Here is a 20,997-nt window from a genome sequence, read left to right on the forward strand (position 1 = left end):
TCTAATTATGTATATTTATAATTATGATTTGTTGGGAAACAAATTTTGGGACCACCAATTGGAAGCTAAAAGATAGTGGTATATATCCATAGTATTTGAAACGAGTTGCGTTGTATAAGCATTCACTTAAAAATATTGATGTTTAATTTTGTATGTGGTTATGTCAAGATGCTTGTGGATTCCATGGGAAATCATGCAATGTATACAAAATGATTTTTTTTCTAACGGAGCGTGTTATGCACCCCCTGTATCTAATTAAAATAAGTCGCTCTTGTTTACTGATATAATTTGATGTTGAGATGGTATGATTACATAAATACTATTAACTGTCGTTTGAGCAGGCTTACATAAGGTAATGTGCCTTGTTAATTTTTGTGTTTTGTTTAAAGGTGTTTATCTACACAATCTGATGTTTGATTGTGTTGAATAAAAATTAAACGTTTTGTTTAAACGTCTTTATAAGAAGTAATTTTTACTTTTCTATTATCTGCTTTTTTATTTCCAATACCAGAGGGATATTGCTGTTCGTGTTTTCCGTCCATTCGTGCTGAGATGTTTGTGAATAACTGCTGCATGACATTTCAAGAAACGTGCAATAAATGTATATCATACTTCGGCGGTGCACGCGTAAATGAATGCATTATCGTTCTTCGGTGGTTTTTATACAAGTTTTGCAAGGATGACTACGACACAAGAGCTTTCGGTCTATAATTGATTGAACTTTAGTGATTTGTTTTTCAGTTTTTAGGCATATTATTACCATAGGCCTGTGGTGTACATGCGTGTTTTCGTCTGCTTTACCTTTCTAAGTAAACAACAACTTTTGCACAATCAATAATATTCGGCGGAGAATGTTTATTTCTAGCACTTTTTTGATGATCATACTTTTCAGAAAATAAATTTCCGCATAAGATACTGCTATGGGGCGTTAGATGTGTTGCCCCATGCTTAACAAATAAATTGTATAACTTCCATTACATAACAGTTATCGTTATTGCTTGAAACAGTACAACATACTTTGCTTGAAACAGTACAACATACTAAATCGATTGCTGTATGAACAAATAAGTGTACATAGTTAACAGTTAAAAAGGACATATCGACGAAATAACTTCTCTACAAGGCATGCATTACAAAACAAAACATTCCATATTTGCGAATTTATATTACTAGAGATAATACTATATTGATGTAATCTTAAAGAAAAACATGTACATATCAAGTTTGCCTCAATGCTTAATACTTGTTTTCAAAGAATCTTTAATAAGAGGTTTGTGTTTTAAGCGATCATTTAGTGAATACTTAAAATGCATTGAATAATTCCTGAAATTAAATATTGTTTTATCTTCGGTACGCCCTTTAACATTTGTACATACATAGACGTATATAGATAAGGAAAACAATTTTTTTCAACATGTTCAATGTTAAGTTCCAAAAATTGCTCAAGTACAGTTCATTTTATAATCAAGATCCTGTAGTTCAATGCCAAGTCTTCTGGAAGGCAAAACTTGTATTTCGTTGCACTTGTAGTGTAAGCGCACAGGGTGACGCCCTTTCGACACCCAAAAGAGCTTTGGTATGTCTGATCTTTTCGATTTCCTCTGCTTTTTCGCGTCGTTTTTCTGGCAAATCAAATTAATTTTTTTTCTCTGCCCAGTGCAAATCCGTTGCAGTAGATATCTGAGATGTCTTACGTTGCTTTAGTTGATGAAGCCATCTTTAGATACTTCGATCATCTTTTACGTGATTGTGTTCTGAAGAATTTTTAATATTTATTTATATTCATAGAGTTATATGTAAGTTACTTCCCAGGTTTACTTAAATCGCGTACTTGTATATTTATAAATTAAACAATAATTTTTAATTCAGCTGAGAAATATGACAGTTAACGTTAATAAACAAACTGCAGTTAGCGAATCGAATCCCAGAGGTTGCCTGTGCGCTGAAATCCCATAAAAGAGAGGGATACCTGTGCTTCAGGTAAACCAAAAATGATGAATTTCTGAACATTTTACATTTTCGTTACAGTTATAAATATGAATTTAAAATAATCCTTATAACGGATTTGCCTCTGATATAAATTTGAGGCCTAAATGTATTGTAGCGAATGGAAAGTCATATTAACAACACAGCGATGGGATAGTCAACAGTGCAACGTGAAACTGTGTGGCTTATATCTCAACTTCGGTAAACGGAAAATTAAAACGAAATACATACAAAACGTAAGTCAATTACTGTAATGTTCCGTGCAATACTTACTTTTGACGTACTGCGTTTCCTTCAAGCTCAAAAACACTATTTTGGTGACCACTTTCCATCACAGAATCTTGTTTTTATCCGAGAATGACCGGTGCCGCATCCGAGAGGGGTACCGATATAGCGTTTTCATCCGAGAGGGGGACCGATATGGTTATACACCGTGGGTGTGGCGGGAGGGTGGGTGTTTTCGTAAGTATTCTATGAACAATCAAGAACAGTTTCCTCTCAAAACAGTTGTTTGAATGGATATTTTGCTGTGGAATATAAGTAGTGTACACACAGACTTAAGCCTTAAGACAGTCAGGTCAAGGTCACTGTAACTTTAAATAGAAAAATGGTTGTTTGGAGGTATTACATTTGTGTGTGCAGGTTGCTTATATGGAAAGAGACCTAGTCTAGTTACGATGTTTGTGCTGGAATGGAGGAAGGTGCTGAGATTTTGTGTGTAGTTTACTTACATATATGCCTAGCTTGGCATGCCATCGGGAATCAAGTGGGTCAAGAGCAAGGTCACTGTTTTTAAATATTACAACTTTCCAGTCAATAGGTTGTTATAAAAATTTATGCATTTTAGCTAAAATTTAGACCTAGCTTACGCTTGAAATTGGACCAGTCGGATCAAGGTCACTTTAACTGTCAATGTATTACAAATACGGTATTCTGCTGTGACAGGAGTTTTTAATGGGTATTTTGCTGAAATTTGTCTAGGTAGCTAACATGCAGATAAAGCTTGGTTTTTAATAAAAGTTATAAATAAGGTCATCACTCAGATATGATGTAATGGCTCTACATTTATAATAGTTTACATTTTTCCTCAGTTGCTGAACGGCCACAGCACATGTTGATGAGAGTTGCAGTTGGGATCCATCACAACGACATCGAGGCCGCCATTGAGGTTACATATATGTGCCAACTGAAACAGATGTTTATTTGTTGTATTTGTGTCTGTCAGTTTGAGTAGCCTGTAAGAAATATTTACAGCCCAGTTTCTCTGGCCTCTGATAGCAGTTAGAAAATACATTTTTGCAGTACATTTGACTTAAACGTTAAGATTTGTTTATAATCCAGTCATTAAATCAGTCATTAAATCAGATAACACAATTTGTTGAAGAAATCCAAGTCAATATATAATCATGCAGCTTTTCGTACATTACATTAGATAAAGTGAAAATTAAATATTCGTATATTTGATTGAATGAAAATGAGCATACTTAAAAACTGGTTTTGGTATTCGAAGCCATCACAAACAATGCATGCATTTAGTTATAAATAAATTTAGTAATAACAAAATATCCATTACAATATGATCCAAGACTTAATGATAATCAAGTATGTTTGAAAGAATTCACAAATAAATAACAGTGTGATTTAACTTGTGAAATACTTGCTGAAAAACAGAATATGTGAATGTAAGAAACATTTCAAGCATTTAGTGAATGCTGTTCTTAGGTATCCAGTAAATATTAGCGAGCTTAAGAGCAATTTTGGTTGTTTCTTTCAGACGTACAACTTGCTGTCTGAAAAGTGGTTCACGCATGCCTCTCCCACCCTGTTCAACGCTGGAACCACCAGGCCTCAGCTGTCCAGGTAAGTCATTGTTAGGAACTGGATTTAGTGATTAGGAAGCATGTAAGCTCAAGGGATCTTCAAACACGATAATGTGCATTGGTTGGCAGAGTTAGAGGAAACTTTACAGGAATGTTCCTCAAGTGGTCCTCTACAAAATTGTTTGAATTGCAGTTTGTTTATTAATTAGGTCACTTGACCCTAAAAGGGGTTTTAACAATGATAGCTTCCAGATTTTTGACAATGCCCGGCTGAGGAGTTACATATTTATATATATCATATTGTGGTTCTCTACTAGGTTTGTTCCAATTATATCCCTTGGGTCTCCACATGCCACGCCCAGTGTGCTAGCGTTCAGCTTACATGAGCATGAATTGCTTGTGATAGCTATTGTGGTCATCCTTTGTGCGTCCTCATGTGTCTTCATTAGTCTGTGGCCACCATGTTGCTCATTACCACTATGAAGGCCACATTTTTCATCTGATCTGGAATGAATTTGGCAAGAATGTTTATTTTGGTGATATTATGGATCAACATATTTCTCGTTGAAGATCATCTTGGAGATCAGAAGTATCAATACAGAACAGACAGTTAATTCTTTATATCTTTGAAAACAAAATGGAACACAAGTTTAAGGCTTTTGTATGCCACCCTTCGAAGAAGAGGGGGTAAATTGCTTTGGTGGTTGTCTGTGGTCTGTTGCTAGACAAGTTTGTTTCCGATAAATAACTTGCAACGATTTGACCGATTGGGTTGATATTTTAAATGTGCATTTGCCTTGGACGGCTGCTGAACCCTATCAAAGTTGGGGTCAAAGGTCACTGTTACAATACCATATTTTACCATGCATAGCGCGCAGTTTTTTTCCTTCAAATTTCAAAATAAAAATTCAGTGCGCATAATACATTGACACAACGATTTCCTGGATGCTAAATTGCAAAAAATCCATTTCGTGATCAATTATCTTCACACTTGCCGCCATTTTTATTGCAGAAAACTACACCCTATAATGTTATAGTCTGAAGGGGCCGTTGTCGATACAACAAATAGCGGGAAACGGTAGGAATGAACGGTGTAGTAACAGTTTTGACAAAAATTAAAAGATGAAACAAATGTCTTTTTTGGTGTTTTCACACTTCTTCATTGATTGTTCATTTTTAAAAAATGGAGGTATATCGACCCCCGCGTCGTCGCGGTATTGTTTGTTTTTTGTTGTCATGAAAGCTCGATTTACAACGCAAAGCGTCTTATTTGAACTGACGCTAATTATTTCAATCATATTTCTCAACTTCGCTTTTGCTTATTTGATAATTAAATCCAAAGTTTAATGTTAGCAATTCTGAAAATTTGCACTCTATGTGAATTTACAGTTTGAAGTCATCAAAGGAAAGCCGCTTCCTGTCTGAAGCAATAAAGTGACAAGTTTCTCGCCGACAAAATTGGCTTCCTTTGTCTAGCAATCAACATGCCGAACCAGTCGTGTATTTGTTCCTCAATGGCAATCGTCCAATTAAATAATAGCAAGTGCAATGCTCCGTCTTCAAACATTTGGAAGAGAACGGAGGTGGAGTTGAACGGTTAATTGAGCAAGTGTTTTACGTAAGTTAGAGTTCCGATTTGCCGAAATTACTCGGCCCTAAGCATTGAAACGACAAATACATTTATCAATGATTTCCGATCTCTGCATTAATATGCTACCGTGCAAGTGTACTATGTAGGTTACAAACCAACAATAGAGATATAGACTCGTTTTATTTTCTTTCAATAGAGACAAACAAATGATATTTGTCTAATGGATTTACGCTGATAGCGCCGATAACGTCAACTGTATGGAATTGAGCGTTCGGGTGTATTGTTTGTCTCACTATAAATAATAATCAACTAGACGCAGTGTGGGCGTGAAATACCGGGTCAAACTGGATTTAATGGGGAGCATCTCTTAATGGGGAAATATTTAAAGGCGATGAAAAATAAAATGGGATCCACGGACGATTTGTGTAAGATTGGACATTGTGATGTTGCGTGTCTGCAGAAGACTATGTCATACGATGTTGTGAGCGGCAGTTAATGAAAATGTTACACTGTTCCAATGTTACACTGCGCAGGGGTCTTGAAAAAAAACACGCGCAGTGCGCTGCAATAAGGACATAAACGGTGTTCTCAAGAGTATAATCTTTAAAATTGTCGAAAATATAGTGCTATGCAACCCATGCTCCTGCTCGTATAAACGCTCCCTACTTTAAAACAAAAAATTAAGCGCCCAAAAAACTTAGATTAAATGATTGCGCAATATAAGAATGGAGGCCATTTTCGACCTAATTTTCAGGTTTTTGGACTTGAATTCTTTCTTTTTTCTCCATTTTGGCTTTAAAAAATCGCATGCGCGTCATACATGGGAGCGCGCTATACATGGTAAAATACGGTTACTATGAAAATCGTAGATGACCCCTATTGACATTGGGGTAAAGGGTCACTGACGCAATGAGTGTGAAAATTGTTTCCCCGTCAATAACTGGTATACAAATTGACCGATTTGATTGATACGTCCGGTGTGCATTGGCCTTGTACAATAGATGACTCCTATTGAATTTGGGGTCACGAGGTCAAAGGTCACTGTCAAATAAGTTAGAAAACCGTTTCCCATCAATAACTCGTCAACGAATTGACTGATTGGCTTAATACTTCACATGTGCATTGGCTTTGACAGTAGTTGACCCCTATTGAAATTAGGGTCACTAGTTCAAAGCCCTTTTTGGAGGGGGGTGGGGGGGGGGCATATGTCTCTCTGACAGCGTACCTCTTGGTTTAGTATATATTTTAGTATTTGATAACAGTCACAATTATGTATTGTGTCTGCAGACCTGTTTACTTCTACGAATTCGCCGTAGTTACTACGAATTATTTGGCTAAACTACTCACTACGGATTTGTACTGAAAAACTACGGATCCATCAATCAAAATGGTCAAATTTCAGTTTTTATACGCCCGTATAAATACGGGACGTATTATGTGAAACCCCTTGGCGGCGGGCGGAAGGCATCACTTTGTCCGGACTCTAATTCAAATTGTTTTCATCCGATCTTCACCAAACTTGGTCAGCAGTTGCATCTAGTTGATATCTAGGCCAAGTTCGAATATGGGTCATGCCGGGTCAAAAACTAGGTCATAGGGTCAATAAGTGCATTTTCAAAGGGGCCACTTTGTCCGGACTCTATTTCAAATTGTATTCATCCGATCTTCACCAAACTTGGTCAGCAGTTGCATCTAGTTGATATATAGGCCAAGTTCGAATATGGGTCATGCCGGGTCAAAAACTAGGTCATAGGGTCAATTAGTGCATTTTCAACGGCGCCACTTTGTCCGGACTCTAATTCAAATTGTATTCATCCGATCTTCACCAAACTTGGTCAGAAGTTGTATCTAGACAATATCTAGGTCAAGTTCGAATATGGGTCATGCTGGGTCAAAAACTAGGTCACAGGGTCACTTAGTGCATTTCAAGCATTTAGCATGGTGTCCACTCTCTAATTGAAGTAGTTTTCATCCAATCTTCACCAAACTTGGTCAGAAGTTGTATCTAGACAGTATTTAGGTCAAGTTGGAATATGGGTCATTCCAGGTCAAAAACTAGGTCACAGGGTCACTTAAACCATTTCAAGCATTTAGCAAGTGCTCTCTAATTGAAGTAGTTTTCATCCGATCTTCACCAACTTTGGTCAGAAGTTGTGTCTAGACAATATCTACATGTAGGTCAAGTTCAAATATGGGTCTTGCCAGGTTAAAAACTAGGTCACGAGGTCCCGTAGTGCATTTCAAGCATTTAGCATGGTGTCTGCTCTCTAATTGAAGTAGTTTTCATCAGATCTTCACCAACTTTGGTCAGAAGTTGTGTCTAGATGATATGTAGGTCAAGTTCAAATATGGGTCATGGTAAAGTTATCAAGTTGTCCAAAGTCTTAAAACGGGCGTATCTTGTGACAGTTTGGCACTCTTGTTAATCATACTTTCGCTTCATTTCGGTCTTAACGGGTTATGTATCAATCATAATCATTTTGGCACTTGCGTGTTAAAAAAAGTTGAAATTCAAGCCTCCCGGCAGGGTTCGACATTAACTTTTTTTACAGCCAGACCATCGGACCAGCTCCTCTTAAAATGTACTAGCCCGAATCTGATGTCTACTAGACCATAAATGGCATAGCAAATAAACACAATTGTGTCGTGTAAATGTTTAATCAGGTTTTATCAGTAAATAATTAGTGAACACAAGAAAGTTATTTTGATGCACAGAGTAAAAAATAAAATAAAACTATTTAATAACATAAATTGTTTGTTATAATTTCACTGTTTATCACCAGTTAAACAAATGATGTCTGTACAGCAGGCAGGGGTGTCAATTTTCCGGATTATTCCGGAAATCCGGATTTGAGCCGTCCAGGGTTGATTTTGAGGTGAATGTAAATTCGATGAGTTTATTTAAGGCAGGTGGGGGTAGGGACAAAATTATTTTAGTGCGGGATCATTTCAGAACGAATATTGTTATAGCATCGTCGGCATTCCGGACATTTGCGCTTGGTACCAATTTTATTTATTGATTTCTGATTGGTAAGCGACTGGCACTGACATGAGCAGTAACTGGCTAAGTAAAGCAGTGCAATATCATATTTTAGAACAATATGTTAATCAAATTATATATTGACTGCGTATTTGCAAGGTTACTGGTTACTGGTTTTTATTTTGCTGCAGTCAAACGATATGCATATTTTATTTCATTTGCAAATGATGTATTGTGACATGTTTTCGGACAGTCGTTTTCGGATATGCTGGTTTGTCCATTTTAATTTAATTTCGAAGTTCTTAATATCATTTGTTTAGAATGACAAATACACCTGCGGTGTTACGGATGGTTTGGTTTAGAAAATTTCGCATTGTACTCACCAGAAATTGCACCTAGAAAGACTATAAAAAAAGAACAAAAAGCTAGGGCTCGTGGGGTTGGGCCCTCTCTTCCCTTTATCCTACGGCTTTATTTTCCGGATTTCAAATTTGGGGCAATTGACACCCCTGAGCAGGTGACATTTATTCAACGTCATCAAATTCTGGCCACCTTGACCGCTGTGCTCCATGCTACCACAGCTCCAAGACCCTTTTTCCATCATAATCTGTGTCAGTTTTACCGTCGGATTCTTCTTTATTAACTCATTTGTCGGACGAAAATCCAATCTTGAACAAAGCCATTCTTTAAATAACACTTCTCGTCTGCTACGCCAAAATGTTTACATTGATGATACCGATTTTCGATAGAAGTCGTAAAAACATGATGTAAAGTTCTAAGACACTGCAGAAATTCGTTAATATTCATGACAACTTGACCAATGGAAACAAGCAATTTCTGCAGGAAGCTCTCCTTCGCGTCTAAAAATAGCAATGAATCACGTGAATGCTCCGCGTTTATTTATATACGCTAGTTTTGTTCTGATGTAAATAACGGATACGAGAGTTATTTTACACATTAAGAGAAAAAGGTTTTCGGTTAGTTATAGTTATATGAATCAGTATAGATTTTTTTTTATGTACGACCAGTCGGACAAGCTAGCCCACAGTTTTACTAGCCCGACCACCGATCTTACTAGACAATGTCTGTCGGACGTGCCTTAGTGTCGAACCCTGACCGGGGAACGAGTGCTGATCGAGCTTGTCGAGTCGTCACCGATCGACATCTGACTTGCGTATTGGTTAGCAAATTTAGCCGAATATATACGATTTTACGTTGCTATCCAGTAAACACATCTCTCTCTCTATTGCGGAGATTACCGACTATAGTAGAAGTATCAGGATTGAGCACGCCTGTTTTTACACACGTCCCAAGATGGCGGCAAGCAGACGAGAAATTGCGATTAACGGCGAAAATAATAAATACCATTCAAATTAACAATGGATATCATATGGTCATTAGGGAGTAATGTTATGCGTGTGTCAATTAACGCAACATACTTCGTTTGAGATTTGACAAAAAATATTTATCAGAAATCTGCACAGTGAATGTGCGTCACGGAAACGAGTGTTGGAAAATTGTCTACTCACAAAGTTAAAGCATTTATTATAATAAGATGAGTATCGTTCGAAAATGGAAAGAGACAAACATGATTTGATTTATATGTTAGTGGATCTGTGTATAATCAGATTCATATGCGCATTCTGCTAAATTATATTTGTTACGCTGTACAGTATAATGAAATAGCATTGAACTGAGGTTGTCAAGTGCAAAATATTGAACGGTAAACCAAAGACCTATAGATTCTATAGGTCTTTGGGTAAACAAATAAAATATATTATTTTAACTCCATTTAATATATCATTAACACAACAAGAACACTAAGGCCACGACTTTTTTTTTTATTGGTTTACAAAAATTATTTTGAAAATGGTCCATCGGGCGGTCGAAAAAAAAAAAAAAAAAAAAAAAACATCGGAAAAAAAAGTTAATACTAATAACATCAGAACAAAGACAACATATCTTTTATAACCTTAACACAGAGACAAAAAATCAAATTATGCAATGAAACACATCTATATCTTCAAATGAAATGAGTCCTAAAAGCACCTTTTGTAACATCAGGCAATTTTAAACACTCCATTACATGACATGCGTTCTTCTCCCATTAAAACGAAAAACTGCGCTTCATTCCCATAATTCGATGCGCTTCATTACGCAATGCAATGCCCGTTGCATAAATCTTATATAAGATAAACTACTCATACACAAATTACCCGGTATGTGTTTGCTCTTACTCGACTTATGAGATCGTACATGAAAAAAAATCGAGGTAGATCGATCCATGCGTCGTCGCGGTATTGTTTGTCAAAGTTATTGTTGTCATGAAAACTCGTTGATTTACAGCGCAAAACGTCTTATTTGAACTGATGCGAATTAATTTAATCATATTTGTCAACTTCGCTTTTGCTTTATTTTGATAATTTAATCCAAAGTTTAATGTTAGCAAGTGTTTTTTTTACCGGAATTGTAAACAAGGAGTCAGTTAAAGTCTTCCGAAAATGTGCAGTCTGTGTGAATTGACAGTTTGACGTCATCAAAGGAAAGCCGCTTTCTGTCGGAAGCAATAAAGCGACAAATTTCGCGCCGAAAAAATTGGCTTCCTTTGTCTAGCAATCAACATGCCGAACCAATTGTGTGTTTGTTTCTCAATTGCAATCCTCCAATTTAATAAAAGCACGTGCATAGCTCCGCCTTCGAATCTTTTGCCGAGAACGGAGGCGGAGTTTAATGGTTAATTGAGCTAGTGTTTTACGCAAGTTGAGTTCCGATTTGCCGAAATTACTCGGCCCTAAAGCATTGAAACGACAAATACATTTATCAATGATTTTCCGAGATATACCGATTTGTTCCGATTTCCAAACTTTCTGTACAGTTCCTATAAACTATGGCGGACGTGTTTACAAAATATCGTAAATAATGGCAGTGTTTTATTGGATTATTTATACTAATTATCAAATACTTTTTTATCTACTATAATATCGGGTTTGTTTAATATAATAAACATGTTAAACAATATAGTTGCGTCACAGACTCGGAAATAAATTTTGATGGGGTCGACATTTTACTGACGCTGATCAACTGAACCAATCGTTGATTGTACTTACTTGATTTTATTCGCAACCGTACTCAAACCGGATCGTTTTTTTTTCTCGTTTCGCTCGTTTTGCAGTGCGGTCGGGAATAAAATATTTAAAAAAAAGACGATTTTCCGATTTTATTTTTTTTCCCTTTTTCCAAAAATTAGGGTCGGCGGTTTTGTAAACCAAGAAATATAAAAGCCGTGGCCTAAAGGATGTTTGTCAATATTTGTTTGTTTTACCCTAATGATATTTAATTTTTAAAAAATACTGAATTAAATTAATAGCTATTCTTAAAGAGCTTATGATCAAATGGTGTATTTGAGAATCTATAGATTATTGCAAGTTTAATATGCATGTGGATGGATATTAACTAAATATTGTCTTCATTGTGAGAAGACATTGAAGCAGCACTTTATAATATAAAATGCTTTCAAACATGCACTTAAAAACAATTTTAATTCTGTTACTTATAATCATATGTAACTTAACAGATTAAATTATTACCAAGTAAATTCGTCTAATGCTTTATGTACCGTTAAACTGATATGTGACCCAGTCATGGTGTTTTAATGCTCAAAATGATCGAAAAGTTTAAAACTACTGACAACAGCCCAAAACTACTGAGAGATGCCCTCCATACTACTGAGAAGCCATCGGTAGGGTAAACAGGTCTGTGTCTGCAGTGTTGTTGTTTTTTTCATTCAAAATTGGGTCTGGTTATCGCCTGATTCCCAATGGAAAAAAAGTATATATTTTTCCAAAATGGGAGCTAAAAAATCCCCAATGGAAGGATTCAAAAACAATTTTTTTTTTTATTTTTTTTTTCAATATTTCGTTTAACTCCCAACCATATAAGTTTAACCTTAATAAATATTATACTGAAAACACTTGAATTCTCAATTTTTAAGCATCTTTCGCAAAACAACAACAACACTTATTTCCCAATTTTAGTCATAACGCCGCAAATGTTCCCAATCCTAAGGGACCCGGCCCAATTCCCAATATGGTGGGAAAAACACTGGTCTGACTACATTAAGTTTTTTAGGATTTTCTCTGCATTAAAATTATTGTTAAAAAGTGATATTTGCGTTTATATTTGCATGTTTTAAGTTCCTGTCTTATTGCCCAAAATAATGTTGTCCTGTAGGGTTTCTTTTCTTTCTGAACAGTGTCTAGTAGGGTGCTTCCATTCATACTTCTCATTTTTTGCAGCTGCTTTTTGTTGACCATGCACTCTGATAGCATTGAGGGCATTTACGACACATTAAAGCAATGCGCCCTTATCTCAAAGTCGGCGGGAGGAATTGGCCTGAACGTTCACAATATCCGGGCACATGGTAGCTACATAGCCGGTGTAAGTACAAGATTACAGCCTTCTTGTATGTCTCTTTCAGTTGCTTCCTGTTGACTATGATATCGGACAGTATCGAAGGCATCTACCAGACCCTATCTCATTGTGCTCTCATTTCAAAAGCCGCTGGTGGAATAGGCATAAACGTTCACAATATTCGTGCAAAAGGCAGCTACATAGCTGGTGTCAGTATTTAATGGAATTTTGTTTTGGGGGTTGGGATATCCAAGTTGTTCGTTATTTTCTTCTGCCAGCACACATTTTACATTAGATTTCACTGCAAATCAAGGCATGGCTTTTATGTTGGATGTTTTATTGTAGAAAAGTTCCAGTTGTTTGGATGTTTGCATGCACTTTATAATCTTTAATCAGGCCTTTTTTTCCTGATTTTGTTAAGCGGCCCTGGCCCCCTCATTTTGTGAGAAATGAGTCCTGAACTTTTAAAAATTGTGAAAAAATGAGTCACAAACTACTGAAAATTGTGAAAAACGAGTCGCGAATTTGTACAAATTGTGAAATTCAGAAATCAATGTATAAGTATAGTAAAAGCATGTTTAACACTTAAATATTATGAAAATGTCCTTAAATAATGTAATAAAATCATATCTTCCTTGTATGAAGAGTATATTCAGGGATTTCACTGGCCCCAAAAAAGATGTGCAACTTTATAGGGGTGTGAAAACCGTCGGTTATTCCGACTTTATTAATAAGAACAATCATTTACAGAACCTTACTACATTAATGAATGATGGCATTGACTGTATTTTTTTTTAATTACTTGTAGAAGTATGTTAATTAATACATAAATAACAAGTACCTTCATAAGTCTTAATAACTTTATTTTTATATAAATAACTTTTTCACTTGATAAACCAGATAACCAACATAATATAATAATGTTGACAATAATGTAACTGTATCCTGCAGAAATGTATCAGAATTATTTATTGAAACCTAGAATCACACAAATGTACATCATCTGAAAGGAAAAATGAATAAAAAAATCAGAAAATAAAGCATCTTAATTCAAATTGTTTAACAGTTACATTTGGTCATTTGGACATAAATCAACTTCTGTTTAGATCAAATTTCACAAATTCTAAAACAACACCTATTGTAAAGAGGTTTTCTGTTATCTGTGGTGGTTGATTTCCAGGTCCAATTAAATGAACATTTTTCACATCTATTTCTTGACTGAAAAGCACAGGATAATTGCAACCATTCATTCTTGTTGTCTGAAATAACAGAAAACATATTTTTACAAACTGTCAACAACAAATCAACACATAAATATCACTCTCTTTAGATGTCCGAATTTTAACATATCCGAAATATAGTACGAGTGGTAGAACTACTTTTGATTTCAGAAATAGTTGGTATCGTAATTAAAATATATCGTTTCCAAAACATTATAATACTGAAACTGTTAAACATGTTCATGTGAACGAATCACAGTTATACTTCATTTGAACCAATATTTACAATAATTTCAAACGGATAAGATATAGAATAACAAGCCTCGCTCTCGGTTTCCAATGCTTTCATTTGCATAAAAAAAATCAGATTACTTTCCTCATAATTTAATCCATGTCTGTTTGAATTGTGCATTGTAAAAACACTTACCCTTCTCTAGAAGCTTTGGCTTTTTTTTGGTTATCCTGAATTTCAATAAATCTGGATTTTATCTTATTTGCATAGCACCGCGAGTTGCGCGACACCATTTTGTTTGGATAATGGTGAGGTTGATTGGCCGCGCGTAAACTAATATGCACCGGTTTCAAAATTGTAATCAATTCACGTTTGTAATCGATTTAAACAACAACGTCATTTAAACGATTAGTAAACAAAAATGGCAAAATCGAAATGAAAAAAACGGTGAAACGAAACTTATTTTTAAATTGTGAAATGTCCGTTTTTGACAGTTTTGAGCTCAAAATGTCCGGGTTTTTTTTGTAAAAAATTGCGGCCGTATTAGATTGAATTGTCCTTGTCCGTGAATTGTGAATATCCGTGTCAAAATGCAGGCTGTCAAGCGGTCATACTTTTTCCTACTATTTCCTACTTTTTCATCAGGATCCTACTTTTTCCTATTTTTTTACCAAATCTTCCTACTATTCCTACTTTTTCATTTTCAATGGAGAATTATTTTTTTTAAAGAGTTAATTTAGTAAACTTGCAGGATGAATGAATCTATGGCATGACTGTATCCCTGTTAATGTGCATTCATCTAGATGAGACCTGACAACCCATGCTGACTGTCTGCTAGCACCTCTCTAGGAGCATAAATATTTATTTCTTATGTAACTTTTAAAATTATTGACAAGTTTTTTTTTGAAGTAACAATAGTGCCTTGTTTACTTCCTTAGCATTTGTACACTGCAGACTTCACTACCTTACACAGTTCCCAGTGATGCAAGAGCTGAGGGAACCCATTGTTTATTCCAGTTTTATTTTGTTTCCATTGACAACAATTTGACCAAACCTTATGCATGTTTACATGATATTGCTGTTTGGAATGTAGAGATATAGAGATACATGTATTGTATGAGTGGTTATGTAATATGGAATTTATTACACAAGTTATTGGAAAAAAGATAAAACTGATGCTTTGCCGAGTTTTCATCATTTACAAATATAATGTAATAAATTCTGTATTACATGACAACGGATATGATGTTCTATTGATATCATAGGTACATCATGTTTAGTAATTAAAGATAAATGCACAGAGCCTAAATGCCCTGATACATTTTTATGCTCCTGGTAGGGTGGCATATTGCAGTTGTACTGTCAGTCCGTTTGTCTGTCTGTCTGTGTGTGTGTGTCCGTCCGAAAACTTTAATATGGGCCATAACTTTTGCAATATTGAAGATAGCAACTTGATATTTGGCATGCATGTGTATCTCATGAAGATGCACATTTTGAGTGGTGAAAGGTGAAGGTCATCCTTCAAGGTCAAAAGTTAAAAAATACAATCCAAGGGAAGTAATAAGCTTTAAAAGGGAGATAATTTCTAAACCTGCCAAATGATATATTGAAATTTTATTTCAAAGCTGCGCAATAGTGGGCATTGTGTTTCGGACAAACACAATTCTTGTCTAATGATGCCATTGCTAGTGAGGTAACTTCAAGGTGTTAAAGCGAAGTATTAAAATTATTCAACGGCATTATTACACTCCCGCAAAGTCATCAATAATGTAAAAGCCATTATTTGAAACTGGAATAAACAATGTAGTGCAACTGTTTCATTGCCCAATCAATGCTGTCATAAAAGATGTCAGGTGATAAGGTCCTATCTCCAGTTGCATAATCTGCTCTGCAATGACCAGTCATTTTGAATGTAACTTAAGTCATTATAACTGCACCCTATTGTCAATTTAAAGGTTTCACAATGTAGCTGTAGCAGAGCATTTACACTGCTTTATATACTAGTATTAATCTTGTACAACAAGTTGGTGTATCACTAAATAAATTTGGTCTTCTGCTTAAGGATATAACATGCATAATATAATTACCATTTTTATATCGATACACAGAAGACCTCTAACCATTTATTTGATGATACACCAAAATGAACAGCATCTAATTACATGTATACTTCTTTATCAGGGTAGCTTTGCTTGAAACTTAATTATCATAGATACACTATAAGTGCTAAAATTCCTAGTGGGAAAACAAAGTTTAACCCTTCATGGATGGAGAAGTTGGACAACAGTGGAAAAACACTGGGATCATGGTGCAAGAGAGATACCAGCAATGAGTTTGCAAGATATTGTACTGTCTGAATGAAGTCCATCTTGTAGTAATTCTGGTGCTAATCAACTTATAAGTCATGCAGATGGATAAAAACACAAGGAAAACATGAAATACATGCATGATAATTCACAAAAGCGTTTGTTTGGAAGTGCCCAAAAGCCAAGCAGCTCTCAGGGTTGTGGGGATAAATCTATCTGTATGCAAGTACATCCATCACACAAGGAACAGGTACAAAAGGCTGAAATCTTCTGGGCCCTTAAGGTAGCTTCAAGTGGGTATCCATACAGAACATGTGATTGCACTCCTGCTCTGTTTCAAGCTATGTTTCCTGGACCTGTGTCTAAAAAATAAGTATTATGTATTCCTACTTTTGAGGGAAAAGTTCCTACTTTTTCCTACTTTTCTTGCAAAAGTAGTTCCTATTCTTTCCTACTTTTTGAAAAAAGGTCACTTGACAGCCTGAAAATGTCTGTCTACGGCCAGTCTCAAAGAAGGAAAAATAGCCCTGTTAATTGTCAGCCAGCTAAATTTCTAGGGCATCCCCACTGAGTTCTGGTTGAAATGTTCATGTGTTAAAAAAAATCACATATGAACAGATTGCGATTCTATGCTTTTATTTATGTTTGACAACCTTTGGCTATTCATTTTTAGAACAAAAATGTTTCATGGGAATACAGCGTCACTAAACTTGTAAAGACGTGATCATATATTTACCTTATGACTTACATGATTACAAAAATTGCAAGCCTCTGGTTTTCTATGCAAACACTTAAGCCATAGCAAAACTGTTTGATATCATATTCAGCTAATTTTGTTCACATTAAATGCTTTATAATGGGGCTTGTGTTGATGTAACTTACTGCTGTGACTATCATTGAAAACCCACAGTAGTGTTTATTGCATTACATCTTCAAGTAATACTTACTTATTCATTGACTTTGTATAGGATAGCAGTAAATATGATTGCCAGTAACTCAATTGGTACTTAAATATAACTTCTCAAAACATTTTACTGCATTACTGCAAATTTATAATGTCTTGGACTTTGAATCAAAAAGTTTTTTTCTTTCAGTTTTGTCAAGCTCTGCTTGCCTAATCAGTGTGTGTTTTTCATTCAAATTCGGGGCGGGTTACTGCCCGATTCCCAATGAAAAAAATATGTTTTTTTCCCAAATGGGGCCTCAAAATTCCCAATTGAAAGTTTTCAAAAAAAATATATATATTTTTTTATCTCTCCATTTATTTAATCTCTTATCCAGCTCTGTAAGTTGAACCTTACTTAATATATTAATTTATTAAAAAGGCTTTAATTCTCAATTTCAAAGCATTTGTTAGCAAAATAACAATAACACTAATTTCCCAATTTTAGTCAAGACCTCTTTATTTTTCCCAATCCAAATGGAATTGGCCCCATTCCCAAAATATTGAGAGAAAAAATCCCAGCCCATCTTATCTTTCCACTCTTATCAGGATGCAAAGCATATTAAAGATAATGTGGGTTCACGCGGTGAGCAGGTGGGTCAAATTAACCAGATACTTGCAATAACTGTCACCCGATTACGAGAAATAATTTAAACATTAATTAAAACTTTAAGAAGTACTAATGCAGTCATGGAATAAAAAAAAAAGAAACATATCAATGAACACAAATGTTATCAACACTTATACCTGTTTGACAATGTGTCCATGCTGTAAATTACCAACTGACTTGGTCACTGTTATTGGTGTTGGTTTGTAAAAAGAAAATAAATCATATCCTAGAGTTTGTTTTTTTGTACTTTCTATGGATGTTTATATGTGCTGTTTTCTGGATGCATGATTTTGTTTTCACTGTTTAGTGGTTGTGGTTAATGTGTTGTTCAAAATAAAACTATTTTAAATTATTTTAATTATATTTTGGTTTTAAAGTTATCTAAAAAAAATGATTTGTTTAAGTTAAATAGATATCAAAAATGTAAGCTGACTTAACTTTAAAAAAATGCAATTAAATGAATTTTTAGCAAGGCTGTTTTCGGAGAAAATCCGAGCTATTGTTATAGCCTGCTCGTCGTCCGCCAGTGTCATGCTAAAACCTTAACATTGCCTCTAAAATCAAAGTGCTTTCACCTACAACTTTGAAACTTCATATGTAGATGCACCTTGATGAGTTTTACACGGTGTACCCATTTTGGGTCAATAGGTCAAAGTTCAAGGTCACTGTGACCTCTAAAAAAAATCTGACAAGCTTTCGCAGCCGAGCGTGGCACCCGTAATGTGGTGCTCTTGTATTTAATCATTGCTACTCATTTCTGACATTATTGGTGTCAATATTGTAGGTAATGTTTGTTTCTACATTTCTGTTGCGCAGACAAACGGAACCTCAAACGGGTTGCTGCCATTGTTGAGAGTGTACAACAACACTGCCAGATATGTCGACCAAGGCGGTAACAAGGTAATGTCTTCTTCAACTGTTACATAATATTGACACTTCGTGTAAAAAGGAATAAACCTACATCAGTAAGGGAAATAAGCAGTGGCTCATCAGCCTGTCCCCTTTATTGTGTAGGAAACTCTATATATTCTGAGGACAGTCATTTGTCCTTTTAACAGGAAGTATTGAATGATCAAAATATTAATATTTTATCCCTGCTGTAGGCTCCTGTAATACTATTGTTGAGGCAATATACACATTTTATCAAAGGAACAACCCTAAACATTTCAGCGCCCTGGAGCTTTTGCCATCTACCTGGAGCCATGGCATGCAGACATCTTTGATTTCCTGGACCTCCGCAAAAACACGGGCAAGGAGGAGCAGCGGGCGCGCGACTTGTTCTATGCACTGTGGATTCCTGACCTGTTCATGAAGCGTGTCGAGACGAATGGAGAGTGGACCCTGATGTGCCCCGCGGAGTGCCCTGACCTCCACGAGTGCTGGGGCGAGGAGTTTGAGGAGTTGTATACCAGGTACGGATAGCAGACCACATCCTGGGGGTCGGATACAGTTAGTTTTAACAAGAATGTTCAAGCTGTGAAATGCTGATTAGTTATATGGCCTTTGTGTTCCATTTAGATGTAAAAAGAGAGTGGAAAAGAATTGCATTGTTTTAAAAAAGTTTTTTCACATGTACGGTTCAATATTGTTCCATTTAGATGTAAAAAGAGAGTGGAAAAGAATTGCATTGTTTTAAAAAACAGTTTTTTCACATGTACGGTTCAATATTGATTTGTTTACCATAGGACTTTCATTTTCATAGACTTAATCTAGAAGGGTTTGGATTTATGATTTAAACATGAATTAGGATCATTTGTCCATAGCTCACTTTACGTACAGGTATGAGAGGGAGGGTAAGGGCCGCAAGACTATCAAGGCCCAGCAGCTGTGGTATGCAGTGATTGAGGCACAGACTGAGACCGGTACCCCGTACATGCTGTTCAAGGACCACTGCAACCGCAAGTCAAACCAGCAGAATCTGGGAACCATCAAGTGTAGCAACTTGTGCACCGAGATTATAGAGTACAGCAGCAAGGATGAGGTGAGTGTAGCAACCTGTATACAGAGATCACAGAGTACGGCAGCAAGGATGAGGTGAGTGTAGCAACCTGTATACAGAGATCATAGAGTACAGCAGCAAGGATGAGGTGAGTGTAGCAATCTGTATACAGAGATCATAGAGTACAGCAGCAAGGATGAGGTGAGGGCTTCACAAATGCCGAGCCTTCTGTAGTGTAACTAGATCATACTTAAAGGTTTCAATTTACAATTGAATAAAAAAAATACTTGGAATATCAAATTTGTGAACACAAATTAGATTTAAGTAAAAAATACTGAGTGAGTGGAAAATCCCCCCAAAAAAATTCCCTTAAAAACGTCTGTCTACCAATGTCAGTTACTTTTCCAGACAAATGAAAATGTTAGTAGAATACTCAGTATTATTGTCCCCTACCGGTTTCACCGGAGGGGACATGGTTTTCGTTCTGTCTGTCTGTCTGTCACACTTTTCTGGATCCTGCGATAACTAAAAGTTCTTCATATTTTTTTCATGAAACTTAAAACATGGATAGATGGCAATATGGACATTATGCACGTCATTTCATTTTGTTCTTACGTCAACAATTATGGTTGCTATGGCAACAAATAGACTAGAAATACTGCTGAAAATGGTGGTTTTCTGGATCCTGCGATAGCTTTAAAAGTTCTTCATATTTTTCATGAAACTTGAAACATGGAAAGATGGCAATAAGGACATTATGCATGTCATTTCATTTTGTTCCTATGTCAAAAATTATGGTTGCTATGGAAACAAATATATATATATATAAATCTGACAATGGTGGAATTTCTGACAATGGTGGAGCCGGTAGGGGACATATATTGCTTGGCAATAGTCTTGTTTATTTTACCATAAATTCATCAAAATATAAATCATTTTGCTGTAACACATGGATAAACA

General features: G+C 35.7%; 1 protein-coding gene across 2 annotated transcripts in view; it reads left to right on the forward strand.

The window, feature by feature from the left end:
* Positions 1-20,997, forward strand: part of LOC127879234 (ribonucleoside-diphosphate reductase large subunit-like) — a 65,274-nt gene that overhangs the window by 36,301 nt on the left and 7,976 nt on the right. The window contains exons 7-12 of one of the 2 annotated variants that reach the window (XM_052425975.1): positions 3,078-3,154; positions 3,761-3,846; positions 12,673-12,814; positions 18,915-18,998; positions 19,269-19,510; positions 19,878-20,079. In XM_052425975.1, the coding sequence (XP_052281935.1) occupies positions 3,078-3,154; positions 3,761-3,846; positions 12,673-12,814; positions 18,915-18,998; positions 19,269-19,510; positions 19,878-20,079 (833 nt within the window). Of the gene's footprint in view, positions 1-3,077; positions 3,155-3,760; positions 3,847-12,672; positions 12,815-12,854; positions 12,997-18,914; positions 18,999-19,268; positions 19,511-19,877; positions 20,080-20,997 lie in introns of both variants that reach the window. The other variant, XM_052425976.1, reaches the window with a different exon arrangement.

Source organism: Dreissena polymorpha, chromosome 4 (assembly GCF_020536995.1).
Source record: "Dreissena polymorpha isolate Duluth1 chromosome 4, UMN_Dpol_1.0, whole genome shotgun sequence".
In the NCBI taxonomy this organism is placed as follows: domain Eukaryota; kingdom Metazoa; phylum Mollusca; class Bivalvia; order Myida; family Dreissenidae; genus Dreissena; species Dreissena polymorpha.